We start from the raw sequence: 20,922 nt of genomic DNA on the forward strand, positions 1-20,922 counted from the left end.
CTTACATACCTAGAAACGGAAGATCTGCTTCGGCCCATTATTTAAAAATCGACTTTTCTATGTTCCAGTGGTAGTGATGATCCCATCACTACCGATCCCAAGACACCGTCGTAGGGCTGGTCACAACAATAATTACACTCCTATTTTACAAACTCCTAATAAGTAATTAGAGGATATTTTAAGCACCACCAATATATAAATTTTCTCTACAACCTAGGTTATGTTATCTACTAAAAGGTAAATTTAATTTAGATTTTTAGTATCAGTGTGTACTTATTCATAATATTCATGTACTCTCTCTGAGGGGAGGCCTGGTGTCCTGTATGACAGGTTCCTTCGGATACCTAGTTCAGGCACCAGTTCTCCACAACAGACTTATGTATATTAGTTATGGTATAGTTAAGACACCAATTGTATTGTTGTGGAGAAAAATAAAGTTCCTTTTTATTTTATTTTTATTTATTTTTATATGCGTATTTAGATAGAGGTAGGCAATTCGTTCATTCACTTACTTAATATTTTACTTACTATTTAGTAAAATTATCAGGTTATGGTTAGACCTTAGAGGATGATAGGCTTGATGTGGCGTCATGGTGTGCAGGACAGTTTGAAACTAGTAAGATTGGCTTTTAATTTCTTGGCACCCCTTAGACTGTGATCAACCTACTCCAAGAATCCTAATTTTTATTTTAAAAATTGTGGTTATATGTAGACAAAATGTACATAAATGCATACACCTAGACCATCCATCATAAAAAAACAAAAATTAAAACAAGCAAAGTACATCGACCGAGTAACTAAGAGTAGCACGGCTATTTGCAATGAATTTTCTCTCACATATCAGAATCTACTATTTTTCGGCAATTCAAAACCCAACTTCCATTGAGTGCTATTATTTATTCATCGAAATGTTTTAACCCCATTAGCACCGCTGCATCCACGCGATATATTCGGGGTCCCGTTAATGTTTTCAGTACGAAACCTTTCAGGATAATTTTTAGTCCCAAGTGAAGTACCTAAATATAAAAATATATATCTATTTATTCAGTTCATATTACAACTTAAATATATTTTCATACCTCCCATAGGTTACCTATGGATATCCTAGATACTTAAATGAATAAATTACATCTTATGTCCACATTTCACCTAAAACCAGGTAAGGTTTGTTGTAAACGGGTAAATAGTATTCCTTAAATTCTTAGTAAAGCCATTTGTTCAGCTTTTAATTCGGCACACCACACATTTTCCGGGTGGTCAGCCATACATCACCTGGCCGCTCAATGCGAGTAAGACCAGCCCTGAATATTACATAGATTTCAGGTGAAATTTAAATTCAACGCAGCCGAAAATAAAACACGGTTTTTCAGGAGTGTCTTTATATATTCATGATGGGAAAAGTAGGAAAGGGTTGGATGGCGTACCTATATGCCTAAACGAGGGCTTTACGCACGTTAGTGTTAACAATTTTGTTTTAATATCGATTGAGCCATCTTTAAAATACATTTTTGCATTCGTTTGCCCGTACTATAAACAATTAATCAACTACAAAAGAATCCCAAGTTTATATGACTTTCCGATAGACTTTTATGTACGATCTGCGCGAGAGATGATACTTCCGTCCAGCATGTCATTTCTTTTGTCATAAATTATTCCAAATTATGAAATTTGACAGAGCAAAAGCCACAAACCACAACGAAAAAGCGTTGTAGAGAAAACGGTCTACAACGGACAACATTCTCTAACTTTACCTTACAATACTGAAAGTACCTAGTCCCTTTGTTAGTTTAATATCGGCCGTCGGATAGTTAAATAGCGCCTAGCTTAAATCACTGCATAGTTGATGTACATGAATATTCAGCCGCCTACGTACGAGTGCCGCTTGGAGCTTCATTTGATATTCTATGCAGACGTCAGCTGATTGCATTGCAGCTATTGATGATTGCACATGACGAAAATAAATCTATTGTGTGATAGGAATAGCGAAGTGCTACTCATTTTAATTAATATTTGCAAATTAGTTATGTGGGTATAACACATTCGTCACAAGTAATGATTTAAATCTGTGCATTTCTTGAACTTACTTTGAAACTAGCTCAATATGGTGTAAAAATCGACAATGCTAAGATTCGAGTAGTAGTCCTATATACGTCAACTTCGGTTGGAAGTAATATTTTTGGATTTTGAATACATTGGGTTGTGGTACAATGAAACCACTTGACTTCTTATATACATTAATTTTATTTCTATATAAAATATATAATACCTAACAATATTATTTCTTAAACACCTATATTCCATTTTTCTTTTAATTCATTTTAGTTACAATATAGTAAACAACAACAATCTCAGATGGGATACAATTCCTTGTTAACTTAATGATGGAAGTCAGACGGAAATAGTCCATTTCGTGACTTTTTCACTACATAGCGATAACACCTGCGTCCACGTACTGCGGCCGCGACGCCGTTACTAGCGTGAAAAACTATCGCTGTTTCGTTTTTAATTATGACAATGATCATCCTCCTCCACCCTGGAGCGGAGCCCGGGGTTTGCCAAAAACCACGATCCTGGATTAATTAATTAAGGTTTTTTACATGAAGCTCCTCCCATCTGACCTTTGCAACCTTAGCACGGGGACATAACCCATATTTTTGAGTTATGGTAATCCAATTTCCTAAAAATTTACAGATTCTCTCACGATTTTTTCCCTAGCCGTAAGATCATAGGTCAATCAAAACTAATGACATCAACTCAGAAATTAGCTATTGATGATAACGCTTACGGCGCTCTCACGGTGGTATCATGAAAGAAAATAGTTGGGTTTATTAAATTTAGAACCACAGTCCATCTTCGGCTTCCTCTTCGCTGTCAGTAACTTGGAGATCATCTTGAATAGCAGGCTCAGGCTGTGGAAAAATAACAGTTTAGAATTGTATGTACAAAATTCTTCAGAGACAAACAAGACATTAGATACAACAACAAGACTAATTATTACACTATAAAACAACCTGAAATTATTAAAAGAGAAGAACAATTTTTTCTTTTTTTAACATTTTTTTGATTTATCTTTCAAAGTACTTATTATGTTCTATTTCTTGTAACTGTATTAATTTCTGTGCAACTAAAATATTACAAACAAACAAACAAATCATAATGCCTATTGTATAAATTAGACAGAAAATGTATTATACACACCTGCCAATTCTCAGGCGGTTCCTCTTTGAACTGCGGCGGGTCTATGGGAGCTCCGTCCATCATCATAGACGGTTCCATGTTCATGTCCGGTTCCATAGGCTCCTCCTGATCAGTGCCAGTAAGAACACATTGATGATCATCATAAATTTTTTGGCAATTTGACTACAGTTAGGATATGTCTGTCCCGGGCAATCATGAAAATTTTAGGCCCAACGGTCGGCCAAAAACGTTAGGAAAACATCATTTTTTCTTCACGTGTAGAGCAGTTAAACTAAAATTTGAGTTTTTATTATAAGATCTCATACCAAATAACCTATTTCTTATAATTTAGAGCTAGACCACAGACGAGCGGACAGACGGATATACCGTAACGTGTATGTATATCGACATCGATGTAGGTACTATCTATCTATAGACTATGAAATTCGGAATTGGATATTGACGAATAAAGCACAGAGACCAAAAATTTAGAACTCTGCTCATTGTTTTACATTTGGGGATCGTGTGCTTTATTTTTATACGTCAAGATCCATTTTAGAATGGTATATTTCTGTAAAATGACGTTTAAACGTGTGGACTTTTTTTTTTAATTTATTGAAACTAATATACGTAGGACTGCTGAACTTTAAAAAGCAAATCTAAGTTACCTTGACAACCGGCGGGAAACTGTAATCAGTGCTGTGCTGATCCAAGTCCACGAGATCATCAGATTGCTGCGGCGGCTCGTCCGGCACCTCGCGCTTGATGAGAAACTCTGACGTGTCAAATGGAGTGTCCATAGGGGGTATGTCGTCCTCTGTGAAATATATTTATTTATGGATATAATCACAGCCCAACATCGAATCTCGTCAGTTTGGGATATGTTCGACCTTACCTTGGATATAATATAAACTAACCAAGGAATAATTACCTAACTTGTTTTTTTTTTTCAGGATTAGAGAGTGCCGTGTGGTGCCCAGCACTTTAGAATATGGCCATACCCGCCCTTTCTCCAAGATGCTATTAAACTTGAGATTCTTCTTTTAGGCAATGGGCTTGTAACCCTTCACTTTTTAAATCTCATGCCATCATTAAGACATACAGGTGAAAGTGGCCGAGATAAATAATAATAAAAATCTAAGTCACTTATAAACGCTATTTGAGAAAAAAAATTAGTATAAATTTTAAAAAACGTACATTATTTTTGGAACTTCGAGCCGGATGTTATGAAAGATATGATGACCAACAAAAAAATTTATGAGGAAATCTTACCGGGTCGCACGGAGAGCTGCACCATAGCTTCGGCTGCATCTTTCTGTTCAACTTCCTCCAGTTCAGAGCTACCGCTGTCCGAATATTGCAGATCTGTATGGGAAGTACAATAAGTTTTAAGGAACACTGTAGTTATGTTACTTACAAAAAATCTATTAAGATTTTCAGTTTTTACTGTAGTTATTTATTATATTATTATTGTATAAAAATACATTACAAATTAATACACACCTTCTTCCAAACTATTTTGATCTTTCTTTGGCCTGCCGCGTTTTCTGGGTGGACCACCTATAACGAAATGACGATATTAAAACCAATTTTTATTTATAGTTGAAATGTCAGCCAGAGCCAACAGTCTTGAAAATACTAAAAGGCCACATTCAACTGTATGGCTTAATAATTGAATTTAGATTCAAATAGTGACAGATTGCTGGCCCATCGTCAACAAGAGGAATCCCAAGTATATTTTTGCAGGCCTTAGTGATCCTTTCCGACAGCAAGCAAGCAGTATAATAATTCTCTTTAAATTTCATCCATCACTTATCACCGCTAGTGACCGTTAAGATCTTATGGTCTAGGTTTGGCTGTATGTCGTTGATTCTTCAAGCTCGAAGTCGGAATGTTCAGTACCTACTTCTTAGTTTTTATCCAACACTTACCATCGCTGGTGACCGTGGAGGTGGAAGGCTTGTGTTTCCTGGGTCGGCCGCGTCCCCTCTTCTCGTCGCTAGGCGGCGGCGGTGGAGCTTCTTCGGGCTCCAAATCTGAATGCTCGGCGTCTTCTAACATCTTTTGTTGTACGCGAGCTATGTTGGCTTCTAATTGGCTCACGTTTTCGCCGAACTGTGAAATAGCTCACTGTTAGAATTTGAAGGTGCAAGCGACAAAATTTGGAGTACGAATGTAAATTATTTTCGCAAAGTGTGCAATTTCGTGAAAAAATAATTATGTTGACTACGCGCTTCTTTTTTACTTAGAAATTTTTAAATATGATTTAAACAGCCTGTTATTTGATAAATCTTACGCAAATTTACTTCGTTTATGAAAAAAAAGATATTCCCATCGTTTTTTATAAAGAGCTGATTTTGTATGTGCGCTACTAGTTACCAAGATTGATATTGTTTGTGTGATTTTTCATTACTTTTTCCCATTGTTACTTCGACACAAAAACTAATTTATAATAATTGTTATATATTAGTTACCTTCTCCAGAGCTTCTTGCGTGACCTTCAATATCTCCTCAGCTTGCCTGGTGAACTGGGAGTTGGGCCCGTTGTAGGCGCGGCAATTGTCTACCAACAGTTGAATGTCGCGAAGAAACTCGTCACGACTGTGGTATTTGTGTGCTGTAAAAAAAATGGTATATACCTAAAACCACTACCTAGAGCAGATCACACTATTACACGAAAAGTATATTTGCAAGCATTCATGCGAGATAAGACAAAGTATTCATTAATGATAAATTTTTAATAATTAACTTTTGTTTCCGTCGCCCACGTGTTTAGCGTAGTCTGTTTTTCTTACAAGAACCAAACTTTTCCGGGAAATAAAAATATTTTATCTTCAGAGATTGATAAAGTATATATAGCCCTACACAAATTAATTTTAAATCACCTGATTGACTGCTAAGCTATACATACCTTGTATTTTCTTGCCCATGGTCTCCATATCGATTGGTTTCTTGATGACGTTATAATAATCCTTCACCTGTTTCTTGTTGACAGGCTTCAGGAACGGCCACGCTTCGGGCATCACCTTCAATTTAGTCGTCAGCAAGTTGTCCAATATGAACGACAACGCCACCTAGCGAAAATAAATGGAAAGTATAAATGGTTGGTTCACATATAAAATTATAGCAATTACCGTAATAAAACTCTAATGTAGTTGTAATAAGGTCGTTATTTTATAGAGTTTTCACTCGGTTTGATTGGTACAGTAAAAGTACACGAGACTCACTTGATCATTATCGTCCAACAGCGGATTGATTTGCTTCTCAAGTTTTATAATCTGTTCTTCCTTTTCGGCCAACTTCTCAACACAACGCTGCAACATTCTATGCGCGGCAACTGTTAGACTGCTCGTTGCACCTGTTAAAATGTTCTCCAAGTAAGTAATGATCGTATATAACCCAAAAAAGAAGTGGACTCGACTCGACTCGTGGATGAAAATTTAATATCAATAGTAGTGATCTAGGAAAATGGCAAATGACAGATCAAATTAAGGGAGAGTTGTTTGTTATGTATATTGTGGCAATCGCAAAAGCAGAAGGATCATAATGATTCATCAGATCATCATCAGCCTTCTGGTGTTTTTGAAAACAACGCCTATTTAGTAACAATTACAAAAATTCTTACCATTGTAAAGTGTGGAATTCTCCACAATCTGATTGACATCGGCCAGGAAATCTTCTCTGCTCTGGTAGTGTTTCTGTCGTAAGTTGTCTCTGATGGTTTGCAAGTCCATGGGTCTAGATACGATGCGATAGTAGTCGGCCACCAACTAAAGGAAGAAGAAAATACAACACTTTTCTTTAAACAATATAATACAAAACTGAATGATTGACTGACATATAAAAGGCACGGTCCAAAATACTCAGAGATTTAATTTTTTTTGTGATTTAGTGGTGCACTAAGAGGCTGTCTCGCAAAGATACCCAAAATTCACACTGGAACGGCTATTAAGGCTTTTTCCTTTTTCGCGGGCATAATGGATAGGCATTATGTAACATCTTTATCGTCACCAACCATCAGACGAGATGCAAAACAAATGCCTTATCTAATATTGATTAAAAAAAACAAATGAAAGAAAAAATCACATTATTGAATCAAGAACGACTTTCGGCCGTTTGACCATGGTAATACTAGTTGCTTATGATAGTTATTGTATAGTATCGTATTGTGAGTTACTTATATTTACCCTGTGATTAACCGGAAACAGGAAAGGCTGTACATCGGGCAGATGCCTCATATGGTTGAGGACATCTTCCAGCAGCGAGGACAACGTGACCAGGGGGTCGGTGCGGCGCCGCTCGGCCGGCCGCTTGACGAGGTAGTCGCAGGAGTCGCTGGTGGTGCCGCGCCGGTGCCGCGGGCGGCCCGGCCGGACTTCGCCGCGGCGACCTCCGCTGCCACGGCGTTTTAGGTCTTCGGCTGATTGCTGTTGATTTTATTATTATTATTTATTACTGTCAATTCGTAAATATAAACAAAGACATCAACGTGTTTCGTCAAAATGTTCACAAAAGGATCTTTCCTTTTGTAAACTCACAAGATCAAATCAAGAAGAAATCCACAACACCACGTGTTTTTTTTATTCTAGGTGTCGTGTTAAGCTATACTAGGTGCTGTAAAAATTTGAACAAATAAGAGTACCAATTCTTCAATCAAATCATTAACTTTTATATATTTGGTCAAAGTTCTTCAAGACATTCCTGAAATAAATGCAAACTTGTCAATTATAACGTCAGCTTGTTTGATAATGATGAAATGGAAAATTTTAAGATGCAATTTTTGCCTCACGCTAATTTCAAATATAGATAGATAGATAAAGCTCTTTATTGCACCATAAGAGTAAAACAGAAAACAGCACAAAGCAGATAGAGCTGGTACAAGGGCGGACTTACCGCTAATGCAATCTCTTCCAGTCAACCTTTGAGTAGCTATAGGCATTAGGAAAAAAAAGAGTGTATCTCAAATCTCACCTTTATCAACTTCGATGAGAGTGTCAATTTGGTGCCTTCTACGTAACCCATGTCATCATCATCAGGGTCCGCCGGTATGGAGTCCACATCGACGTCGGTGGGCGACGAGGGTCCTCCCAAGCCCATGGATCCAGTGTAAAGGGGGCACGCTTTGTTTGTGCGCATATGGCCCACTTGGCCGCATGCTCCACACTGAAAAATATACGTAAGGTTAATAATTTTTCGTACTGCGCTCGCCTCAAAGTTCGAAACTTGTGTTACGGGATACTAACTCGACGATACTATATTTTATGATAAACTAGCGACCCGCCCCGGCTTCGCACGGGTGCAAAATTATAAATGTTATTATACATAAAAACCTTCCTTTTGAATCACTCACCTGTTACAAAAAACAGCATCAAAATCCGTTGCGTAATTTTAAAGATTAAAGCATACAGACAAACAGACTAAAATAGCGACTTTGTTTTATACTATGTAGTGATTTAGATAAACATTGAAGACCTATGGTCCACTTATCAAAGAAAACAAAGCAAGACATTTTGAGTACATATTTACTTACTTTCAACTTTAAGTCAGGTTTCAACTTTGCACGTCTACGCGATGAAGACGACGAAGGCAGGTCTGGCTCTTGTTTGATCTGACCCAGCGGGATTAGTCCTGATGATGGAGAACCCAAGTCTCCAGATGATAAATTGCCTGTTAAACAAAATAATTTTAAATAAAGAGCATACCTACTGAAACTTATGTCTAGGTTGAATGAAATCGAATGCATACAAAGTTAAAGTAGAAAACTCAAAATTAAAAAAAAAAAGTTAAATCCTTGAGCCCCTTCCATACATAAATAAACAAATATGGATTTATTCATCTCTTCGTACATTGTTCCAGAAGAATGTAATAGGGACCAATATAATATCTATTCTAAATAGTTTTTTCCACTATAAATCATACTTTGCTCAAACTGGAACATATATGTTAATTCCTTTATGGTTCTACTAGAGGCCGCCCGCGACTTCGTCCGCATGGAAACCCTATCAATCCCGCGGGAACTCTGGGATAAAAAGTAGCCTATGTGTTATTCTGGGTCTTCAGCTACCTACATACCAAATTTCATGGTAATCGGTTCAGTAGTTTTTGCGTGAAAGAGTAACAAACATCCATACATCCATACAAACTTTCGCCTCTATAATAGTAGTAGGATGTTTCCACGCAATCCTTGATCATGGTTAAAATTTCGCGCTCCAAGCTCCTTTCCAGAAAGAGAAGGATATAACCGGAACTAACACCAGGAGGAAGAAAAAGATTCTTCTCCGTACACCAATTAAATAAATAACACTTACTCTCGCCGGGGAAAGAAGGAACGTTGCCAGCCAATCTCTCCTTTTCTTGGTTTCTCTTGATACGCCTCAGTTGCTCCTACAGGGGACCAATAAAAATTAAAACCATTTTAGATCAAAGCTATAAACTCAAAAATATTAACGGGTACTAGATGATTCAAAAAACCATTCATAATTAATTCTTTAACCAAAAAAAATCATGCAGTTGGGAATTGTATCTACTACAAACTCTTGTTGCATTGTCGATATCTTACTTCTCATTCTTATTCTGCGGTTTAACTCAAAGATAAAATATATGCTATGTCGTGCCTCAGATCAAAGCGAGAAGTCGGATCTTGCAATAAAGACAAACATTATAATTGTTTTTTTTAAATTCTAATATTGACGCCTCCACTACTAAATAAAACGATAACAATAACAACCTGAATCCTTCTCTTCTCCCTCTTCATCTCCTCCTTCTGCGTCTCATCCATAGTCGCAAACTGTCGTATGAAGGCTTCGTCTTTTGTCGACCGAATCTTAGTGTAGGCCTCTATGACGGCCGCCTTGCGAACTAACTCCACGCGGGTGTAGCGTTGACCCGATGCGTTGCGGAAGGTTCTCACTATACGGAGGACTCGTCCTAAGAAAAAAGAAGATTCCATATATGTAACAAACAAAGTAATTCTTCTTGGATGCTTCTTTTATATTACTCAGTAAAATCTTATTTATGCTACTATAAAAACCTGTTGTAAAGTTATATATTTTTTTAAACGGAATGGAATCGCTGTCAATGTCGTTGCTTTGAAGAGAAGATTGGTAAACGACATTTTTATATAAGTATAGAAAGCGATTCTTTGTCAAAAGATTGTTAATTCTAAGTAATATATTTTGTTCCTAAGCAACAGGCATAGATCCGTCGGCCAAGGCCATAGAAAATGGTCTCATATATAAGCAAAATCTACAAGTTATCAGTTTTTATGTCTTTACCTTGATTAGATAATAGTTGTTGGTCGTTCTGATTGATCTGTGGCTTCTTCTCAGATTGTCCTAAGATCATCTTTCTCAATTCTGCTCTTTCAGCTTCCTCCCTTTCCAAAGACAACTAAAAAAAATACAATACAGTCTATAAGAAATATTTTATAATTATCGTAAAGTTTACTACAATAAACTGTAAATGGTATTGAAGATAAACGACTCTATTTAATAAGAGCAGTAAGTATCCTAGTAAGAAGTAAGAGTATTTTGTTATGTATATTGGATAAGATTTATTTATATGTGATCATAAAGTTTATTATAAAAACAATAATGGTTAGCATTTAACAACTTGTTCTCAATTTTTACCTGTTCAGTAGTCTTCTTATTCGCCAGCATGTTTTCTATATTCTTACCCATCTCTTCCAAATCAGATTCCTCACTGACTGAGCTCTCAGCTTCATCCGTACTGAGCACTTCGGTGCTTTGTAAAACGCGATTTTGAAGGTCGAATATACGCTGACACTCCTCTTTGTATCTGAAACGAATTTGATTATTTAGATTGTCATGAAAATGGGCTTAAGTGATTTAAAATTTCAATGATCCGTACGCTAATGCACATGTTGTGCATAATAGGAGCTACCCATTTTAATTTTTAATTCTTTTGAAAATTAAGCCTTTTGCTTATTTAAAATAGAATAACATGTGCGGATGGCCGCTAAACGTAACAAAGCTTGTATACATATCGCTGCCATTCAGATGCAAATCCATAAAAATAAAACATATAGCTCAATAAGTACCTATTGTAAAAAAATAGTCGTAGCAACATACCTTTCCTGATGTTCAGCGATAGAAAATCGGTTGCCTCTAGAGAATTTAGTCATGCCCTCTTCGCCAGCCTTCGCCTTGGCAGTGGACAATGTTCGTACCACGTCGATAACCTCCCACCGAGATAGCTTTTTGATCTAAACAATAACGACAAAGAAAATAAGTACATTTATATTCATTTACGTGCTTTTTCTGAAAGAAATAAAGCCTACCTCTTCCTCAGGCACGTCGAACTTTCTCAATAAAGCCTTGGCATTATTCAAACTTAGTCTCCTCAAATCAGCATCGGTACCAGTCACAGTTCTCTTTTGCTGTTGCTCTTCGTTGGGCTGTTGTGTAGGTTTGTTTGGTACCCGCACGTACGAGAAACCTGTAATGAAAAATGATGTGATAATATTTCTCAACAAATAACAACTGTTATTTGTAAAATTCAGTAAATAAGTATTAAACGGTCATGTTACGAGAAACCACATTTTATAAACTAAAGATATAGATTTATGTACTAAACGCATTGTATTAATAATAAAAAGCTACTATTAAGGTATAAATATTAAAAAGTCATGATGCATCTTTTAAATTTGCCGAAATAATTTGTTCTTTATCAAAGGGAAATAAAATTTATAAAATTACCTTCCCCACAGCCGGTGGGATCCGCTGGTCCAGTCAGTTGGAGTAAGCATTTCCCGCGCATTGCTTGAATGTAAGCACGGGTTGTGTTCCATGGCGCCACTTTTACCTAAGAATCAAATAATAGAATAATGTAACATAATAAATTGCTTTTAATTTAACAATTCACGAAATCTTGGTTTCGATACAAGAATGAAAATTTGTTTTACTACGACTGAAATCCATAGATAGAAGTTCTTAAAACAAACACTTATTTTTAATTTTTATGGTAAATAAGGATCAAAATTTCAAGTGAAGCGCATGTTACTTATAAACCTACAAACCTCGTCATCCATTTTCAACTGCATTTCTTCATCATCGTCCTCTTGCTGTGTGAATATGAACTTCTCCCCGTACCCAGCGTCTTTGAGCCTCTGTTCCGCCGCCGCCATACTGAAGTAGGCGCAGCACTGCTCAGGGGACACCATGGCACGGATTTCCTCCTCAGATGGCAGGCGGAAATCAGGTTTGAGTACCCACCTAAAATAAGTGTTAATCTTGGACATATATTCCTAAATGCAATGGGCGACTGAGATGATATTTATCATCCATTAAGTACCTTAAGACCCGGTTGAGTCCTCTCTGAAGCCCAGAGCGTACGATCGGTATAATACCCTATGAACACGACACTAAAGAAGTCAGGTTATTACAAAAAGATATTCTTTAACAACGCGACCATCATCTTCCGACGGTAATAAATAACTAGCTTTTGCACGCAACTTTGCCCGCGCAAATCGAGCGCCACCTGCACGTGCGAATTTAGGACCACCTTCATAAGAATACATTTTTTTTTTGCAAATCCCACAATAACTAAATTTTTCATTGGGATGAAAGGTAAATGATGAAAGAAAAATGCAAGATTGGTTCAGTAAATACGTTTGAAGAAGTAACAAACAAACTTACTTTCGCAATTATAATATTAGTTGGTTGGTTGGAAAAAGTTTCCGAAAGTTTTAAAGAATAGAACTTTATCAAAATATCACTTACCAATTGGAATCGAGCCCTGTACGCTTGAAATCTGCGCATAATTTTAGCCTTTTTCTGATAGAACTCTCTGAATGTGAGGGGAACGCTCGCTTTACGTCGTCCATCTTGATGCGGCGGGGGTTGTCTCGGGATTTCCAGAATAGTCGATAAATGTATACCTGAACATTAATTTAGCCATTTTAGTCAATAATATGAACAAAATATTTTATTAAAAAAAAGTTACAAAAAATAATTACCTGTAAGAAGTCTCGAACAAAATTATTCGCCCGTTTCGAATTAGGTCCGGGGACTTCGTAAAGGGGGCATTCCTGTCCAGCCACGAACAGTGCATCAACTTCGCGAATGTAGTAGGCTTGTCTGGAAGAAAATTATAATTAATGAATACCATAAAAGTGAAGCTATAAGTGTATATGAAATTCACGTCATTATGAAGACCATTCCACACGGTGTTACTACCACAAAGCTCCTTCTTATAAAACATTTTTAGTCTTAACCTTACTTTATCACGCCTTGAAAATAAAGTTGAAATTAATGATATATAGCGAGAGTCAGTTCAAAACATGTATGAAATAAAAGATTTGTGACTTCTTACCTAGTCCGTATAACCAGGAAATCCGTCTGCGGCAAAGCGTGTTCATATATAGGCGCTCGATACATATTATTTTCAACCACGGGCTGAGTCGCGCCCGGCAATAGGATTCCTAGGAAAGGTGATGTATGGGCGTATGCTACTTCGCCATATTTTAGAGGCTTGGGGCCATTGTCCTGCGGATAGAAAATAATGTATAAGAACAAGATATATTTCCTAATTGAACAAAAACTAACAAAAAACAAATTAACACATGGCAATCTATAACATTTTGCATACTAAATGGTTAAAAATAACTTTAACTCGAAAAATTGTTAAAATATGGCATATTAATCTCTTGGATGCTAAAATTCATCGATGCTAACAACAATATCAAAACGGAGTGCACATTTCGTAATAAAACGAATTTTTTGAGAGACCGAGAAAAATATGATAAGACAATCTGCGGGTATTTGATGAAAAATGGATGAAGAAGGCAATGGATGAAAGGAGGGACGGAAGGAGGCTTTTACTCAGCAGTGGGACATAAACAGGTAAAAAAAGGTTTAAACAACATCCTTCATATTTAAGAAACTAACCTTGGTCGCAGTCCGTTTATAATAATTCTTGATCTTCGTACACATGCCAACTTGGCTGATGAGCGGGGGGTGTTCCTCACAAAACTCGACTAATACGAGTTCCCCGTCTCTCCCACTCAGATCTTCCGGAGTACGCATAAAGAATACGTCTCCACCGCCTGATGCTAATCGTTCGGCTTCACGTTGCTAAAAAATAAAAAGTAATTATTGGATCTATGTAGAATACAAAATAAATTTTTGTTGGTACATTTAAAAATGGCGTAATTATTGATATACTAAAACAAGAGTTGCTCAGGATGTGGTCCTGTCGTTGGAAGGCCCATAACCTATGTAGAAAGGGATATTAACAGGCTTAATTGGAAAAGAGATACATTCTATGGTACAAATCAACAAACCTTAGCCTTCTTCTTGATATGCTTCAGCAATGGTTGCACAGGATGTGGTCCAGGAGCTGCCAATGGGCCGTAAGACATCTTTCTCAATGCCGGTCGATGGAAGGCCCTTAACCTAGCAGGACCCATGTGGGTTTGTATGAATGGAGCGCGCAGTTCTACCACTGGCGTACTGTGCTGTATGAGTTGACCTCCTGCGACTTTCAGACGGGGGTTTTGAGACTTCGGCTGGTAGTATCTGTTTTTAAAAAAAACCTTATTTTATAGTAACATTTACCATTTAGACTTAAATAAAACAAAAAACATTGTAAGGGATTATTGGTTAAATCATGCAGTGGTGCCGCAAATGTTAACTACATGTCTAACTTCCAATACTTTCAAATGGTTAGCAATACAAATCTTTCATGAAAAAAATCACTTATAATTTATTATATTTACGAGCTTGACAAATAGCGCAAAATGCAGATGTCCGTGGAAAAACATTTGTGAAGAACATCATTACGTGCCCTTACAATCTTTTTAAATGACTGTTAGCTCTATTTACCCACAAGGGATATAGACGTGATCATATATATACGTACAACACCTAACTTACTTTTTTACAGTAGTTTCACACCAGACAAAGTAATCGTGGTCATTAAACAAAGCACGACAACTGGCAAGATCAGCGATACGTCTTTATTTTCGCCGAATCGCAGCTATTCGGGTTCTCTCATTAAAGAACTTACTACTATTGATAACTTACACGTCATTGGATATATTCAAGGGATCTCTATCCGGCGACTTGGGCGGCGGCGGCGGCGCGTCCTCCTGCAGCACGTTGATGACGCCGGCCTTGCCCAGCAGTATCTTCGACTTCTTCACGTGCGGGTGGGGAATCTTCACCTTTGGAGCTGGACCACGCTCTAGAAACGATATAAAGTGATGAGTTACCTATCTTTTGGATATTCATTATCGAAGAAATATGTGACTAAGATATCGGTCCACAAATAAGTGCAACTACTGAATTAAAGCTGATATTTTTTTTTAAATTATCAAACATATAGGTGCAAAGCCTTGACATAAAAGTAAATATAAAACAATCCTAATACTGTACCTATGTTAATTAAGTTGTATTGTATATGGCACTTTTTTCTAAGAATAAATAAAATTATTTATTATTTTGCGTAGTTTTATTATGAAAATAAAAATAAACATACGAACCCCTTGTAATCTTTGACGGGTCAACATCATCAGGTATACCCAAGATGATGTTCTCATCATTAGGGTCCAACGTCAATATCTTCGGCTTGGGAATCTTTGGCATATTCTCGGCGTCCCATATAACCTCGTCTTCCCAGGTTCCGTAGACCAGTTCCTCATTCTCCACGGGGAATATGCTATACCAGGTGTTGTCTTCGCCCTCTGCGGTGGCCGCGCCTGGCGGGGCATTAGTTGCTGATGCTGTTGTTCTGAAGATGAAAAATATTCATCATCAACATATCACACATAAACAGTTAAGGAGACCTAGTTTTTCGTGCAGTTCGAGTTCCAAGTTTGGATAATTGTGATGATGAAGTTATTGAAGAAAACGCTGCAGTGCAGTTTGTTACCGCTTCTTTTGCACTGACTTTTGGAAGCGGCAGTAAACTTAGTTTTAAGTAATTAATTCGGCATTAACCAATGTTGTGAAACCGTAACATATGCCAATTATTATGCGATGTTAATAATAATAATGAATAAAGATTTTGTATTTTGAAAGTGAACTTACGTGGAAGGTTTAGCCTGCAAAGGTGCCGGCGGCTGCGGCCTGGGGTGCGAGAACTGCTGCGCGGTGCGGCTCACTGAGGTCGGCACCCACCCCGCCGCGTTGCTCTTGCTGTTCAGACGAGCTAACACCTAGGTATCATTAACAGATACGTCTTAATGCAAGGTTGAGAAACTTGGCAGAAATATAAAGGATCATTACCATCATTTCAATTGTACGATGTTCACTTAAGAACATAGGCCCCCCCTCAATGATTTCCACTTTGCTCTGTTGGAGGCGATCTGTTTTCAAAGTTTCCCCGCGACTTCACCAGATTATTGATAATATAAAAGTTAACTATTCAAAACTACAAAAACAAGTAATAAAATGAAATCTATTTGAAATATTAAAAAAACCTGACGTGACATTGATATACCTACAGTAAAATCGATACTTGGGACTAGGACTAGGGACGCAACAAACAATAATCTAAACTTGTAATAAGAACATTTCACCGTTTCCTATAAATGTAGAAGCAGATGAAAAGTAATAAAATCCGAAAGAGATTTTGTGTAAAACAGGTAGAAAAACTGCAAAAATTTGCCAGCTGAGCAATTTTCATTACTATCACTGACTACTTATTAACTCTTTGCCCAAAAAAAATAGCTAGAAGCTATTCCCACCTTGTGTTTAATCTCGCTTCCATCCCAAATGACGTCATCTTCCCATTGTAGCTGAGAAACCATGAGAAACGCGTCATCGGGAAATCCGCTATCAGGACTATCTGATTTTTCCTCATCATCAGCGGAATCTTTGTTTGTTTCTTTTTCTTCTCTTTCGGGTGAAGGAGGCTGGAAAATAAATAGACATATGATTGTTAATAAATACTGCAGGTATTAAACGCGCACGTACCTTAATTTTATAGTATAATGCAAAGCGAAAATTTAAAATCAATTATAGATGATAGTTCATTTTATTGCACCAAGGAAATCCTATCATTGTAACAACAAAGGCAAACGGAATAGAACTTATCGCTCAAACAAACTCTTGAGATGTACCTTCATAAAAAGATAATTTAATTTATACTAGATTATACTACTACGAGACGGACTGTGTGCCATCCTGCTCTCACTTGGGTCTTCTTCGTCCTTCTAACGCTAGTCTGTTGCATCCGCACCGCTCTGGAGAGGAGCCCGGGGCGTACCTTTGACCTTGGATCCTGAATTCGATGGGTCAGCTATCGCTTGGGCCTAATATGCATTAAATCTTCTAGTAACGTACAAGAGTTGCCTTAATTTTCACCATATGCTATGCTTTTCCATTGTATCATCGTATTCCTTAGCATAAAACTACTTGAACTTACTTATTTACTTACCTTCACTTTGAAACCGTAGTCAAACCCTTCGCCTGTTTCGGGTACATTGAGCATATCATACCAAACCTGCGCGGGCCCAAACCGCCAGTGCGCAGGCGTCGGTTTCTGCGACTTGTCCTGATTTGGAGAGTTGTTGTCAGAGTTCGATTGTTGGTTTTCTTCCATAGGTCTGTTGGGATTTATATAGAAAAATAATTACAATTTGTATGCATTGCATTAACAAAAATATATGTCTGTATATAAACATAGCAATGTAAAGTAATACTTGAGGAACTTCTCTTCATCGTCGCTAGCATACTGCACTTCCTGGTTCTCTGGCGGGTAAGCCGGGGTGTCGCTGCTAGTGCTGCCGCTGCGCTTGCGTCGCCTACGCTTCTTCACGCCGCGCCATATTTGAGGTAAACTTGATAACTTCCCCGGTCCAAATAGTCGAGAAAATAGTAGTACCTGAAAATTAGGAAAGGACAAACATAGTGACGGCTGTGTTAAGAAACTATAATATAGCGGACCACAGAAAAAAAAAATCATATAAAAATATTTCGATCATTCAAACACAAGTTAAGATACAATTCATAAAAAAAAAATTTTCACTAGCATTACAAAACTTTAAGTTTTCTACTTACTTTATCAGGCCTAAAGTCAGGAAATAATTCTGTAACATCAACATTTGCATATTTAGAAGGTAACATGGCTGCCAACGGTGTTTCCAATTTCTTTGGTTTCTCAGACTTGGACTGATTCCTGAAAATTAAACCAAAAATCTATTTTATTTTTTCAGATTTTTTTCAGAGAGAGTCAGCAATTAATAGGGTGCAAAAAACATTTTTCCTGGTTATACAACACCACTTGTTTACAATTTAGTTATTGAACATTCTAAATATGGAATGACACATTGAGCAAAGACTACAGATGGCGTTAGGGAAACATGTTAGAGACCCCCTGCATAGAAATAAAATAGGTTTATATTATTTAATCTATGTAAAAACAGCCATCAACAATCCGTCTACTCATATCCAAATTTTCGTTAGAAGGGCTTGCTAAAAGATAAAAATTAACTTAACCCAAAACTCAACTTTTAACTAATTTTCAAAATAAAATCTTGAAAACCATAAAACCCGACTTACGATGGTATAATGGATGGTGGTGGCATGAGTCCTCCGTCGCCTTCCATGTCACCTTCATACCCATCATCGTTGCTAGGCTGAGCACTTTCATACATATTATCGCTGCTCCAGCCCTCTTTTGTTACCACATCTTCTTTCTGTGGACAACTCATCGAGTCTAACTCTTCTTCTCTACTCTCTTCAACAGGCTTCTGTGCATCATTTTTGTGGGTAACCTCCTCTTTTATCTCACTTTCGTGCTGTTGGTTAGTGCTTAGTTCTACATCCTAGTGCGTTAACACAAACATTTGTTAGAACAAAACAAATCAGTGAGCATCAAATTTTAAGCTTTCATATGTGCAAAGTTATTTATCAACGACAGAAAATTTCCACCCACACAACATTCATTGGTTAGCATATCAATTTAAATAGAACAGTGTGATGTACAGTTTAAATTCTAGTAAAATAAACTTCTCAATTGAATTCTTCTTCCAAAGATTAGGACAGGTAGGGCACAAAAAACATTGTTAAGTAAAAGTGTGCTCCCATTTTTTTAATCAGTGCTGTGTTTTAGTTTCTATTCCAATGTGCAGTGCAGAAACTCTTACCAAGTCAAAGTGCTACTTATTAATAAAAAATTAAGAATTTAAGAGTGAAGGAATTAATAACATTAACATATAACATGTTGCAACTTTTTGAAGCATTTGCAAATTGGTCCTTACAATATTATTATTGTGCATCTATATAAATAAACTAAGTAAAGAAGTTTTTATAGGGAATCACTCATGAGAAATATTCTACTGACTGAAATTTTACTGATTAGGCAATAACAATATAAAAAATTTTAAATTTATAATTGCAAACCATAAAGACAATTGAAAATATTTCTGAAACATATAATAGTAAAAGAATCATTTTCCAAAATCTATCAAAATAGAAAATTAACCTATATTTAAAATGACGCGCGCCATGCTATTTTAAAAAATATAGGGCTCAACATGTTTAAAACGTCTTTGATACAAAATAATAAACAATTTCATTTCTTCATGAAAAAGGAAATTTCCATGCGAAAATATTTAAATATTTTGAAGGAAGTTTACTTACTTTTGGTTCTTCTGCGACATCATCAATATCAAAAAAATCAACTGCTGACGGACTTTTTTCATTATAATCTATAAAATTTAAAAAAAAAATATAAAATTTAATTGGAAGAAAGTAAGAAAGATTATCATTCTATCAATAGAATTATAATCAAGATTGATCATGGTTTTCTTATGAAATTGTTATTTTTCTGCACTTGCAAGAATTAAAACTCGCTTTGTCAACATAAAAGAAAAATTATTGATCATATTTTCACCAGCAGTATAAATTTATAAGCATATAATTTGAACAACGGGTCTATCCCTGAACATTGGCAAGGCATATCTTATGTTCTCTCTCTCCATTTTGTTTAACCTCAAGAATATCTTTTATATTACATAGATGAGATAGGGAAGGTAAGACAGTCTGCCACATGATATTTAAAAAGACGATTATTTATGGGGGTACATAAACAACTACCTAATTTCTTAGAGGCTTAAAATAAATAAAAAAAAAGGCTAAAAAGTGCTGTCCATAAAACAACAAACCTTTTTCCTCGTCGTCTTTATTAGGTTCTTCAGCGTCTAAGACTTCGGATAGCATAGAGCCCAGTCCCAAACGGTTAAGAGACGCAAGCATCTTCTTGGAATCGCCATCTAACAATTCATCATCCTCCAGTTGACCACTTTCGTCAATATTTCCAAACAGAAACCCGGTCAAGTCCATAGTTGGACCATGGTCCTCAGGATCGTCGCTATCACACATAGTGAAAATGTAAACCTAAAGCTGAGTCACTATATTTGCACTAACATATATTTCTGAAAGTAAGCAATCACAATATTTACGAAAATCTAGTAGTAAAACAAAAATACCACATTGGTTACCATCGCGTCAACAGACGAGTCGTAAATGACATTTTTACATATACAAAAGTCATTTATGATTAATGACAGTGACAGTTCGATGACAATTTTGGAAATTGTTTTGTACCATGTGACTAAGATCACAAGGTACCATACTGCCCATCCTAGACTTATTAATTTAATTTCTTAAAACATTAATTTATACATGAAGACCGTTTGGTTTTCTTCAAATTAGCATAACACCACTCCATCCCTTTTTTCATGGATGTCGTGAAAAGCGATTAAGGTACGGCACATTT

At 36.6% G+C, this 20,922-nt stretch overlaps 1 protein-coding gene across 2 annotated transcripts; it reads right to left on the reverse strand.

Annotated features, from left to right (window-relative positions):
- Nucleotides 1–2,238: 2,238 nt before the first annotated feature.
- Nucleotides 2,239–20,657, reverse strand: LOC106142602 (transcription initiation factor TFIID subunit 1). 2 transcript variants are annotated; one of them, XM_013344425.2, is made up of 36 exons: nucleotides 20,309–20,657; nucleotides 19,785–19,852; nucleotides 18,702–18,838; nucleotides 18,201–18,318; nucleotides 17,843–18,024; nucleotides 17,578–17,746; nucleotides 16,886–17,053; nucleotides 16,227–16,354; nucleotides 15,680–15,927; nucleotides 15,222–15,381; nucleotides 14,480–14,714; nucleotides 14,085–14,270; nucleotides 13,510–13,682; nucleotides 13,154–13,274; nucleotides 12,918–13,075; nucleotides 12,215–12,410; nucleotides 11,895–12,000; nucleotides 11,477–11,634; nucleotides 11,268–11,401; nucleotides 10,806–10,974; nucleotides 10,452–10,566; nucleotides 9,905–10,104; nucleotides 9,486–9,561; nucleotides 8,708–8,844; nucleotides 8,149–8,340; nucleotides 7,365–7,604; nucleotides 6,803–6,947; nucleotides 6,405–6,535; nucleotides 6,089–6,251; nucleotides 5,652–5,794; nucleotides 5,109–5,292; nucleotides 4,681–4,737; nucleotides 4,450–4,542; nucleotides 3,846–3,994; nucleotides 3,199–3,303; nucleotides 2,239–2,909 (listed from the first exon to the last, which is right to left on the reverse strand). In XM_013344425.2, exons 1-36 carry the CDS (start codon nucleotides 20,523–20,525, stop codon nucleotides 2,835–2,837), a joined length of 5,436 nt encoding a protein of 1,811 aa, XP_013199879.1. In that variant the 5' UTR covers nucleotides 20,526–20,657; the 3' UTR covers nucleotides 2,239–2,834. The 2 variants fall into 2 exon arrangements, with proteins under 2 accessions (XP_013199879.1, XP_013199878.1); XM_013344424.2 differs by having other exon boundaries at nucleotides 18,702–18,967.
- Nucleotides 20,658–20,922: the final 265 nt, after the last annotated feature.

The sequence above is a fragment of the Amyelois transitella genome, chromosome 12, assembly GCF_032362555.1.
Source record: "Amyelois transitella isolate CPQ chromosome 12, ilAmyTran1.1, whole genome shotgun sequence".
NCBI classification, from domain to species: Eukaryota; Metazoa; Arthropoda; class Insecta; order Lepidoptera; family Pyralidae; genus Amyelois; species Amyelois transitella.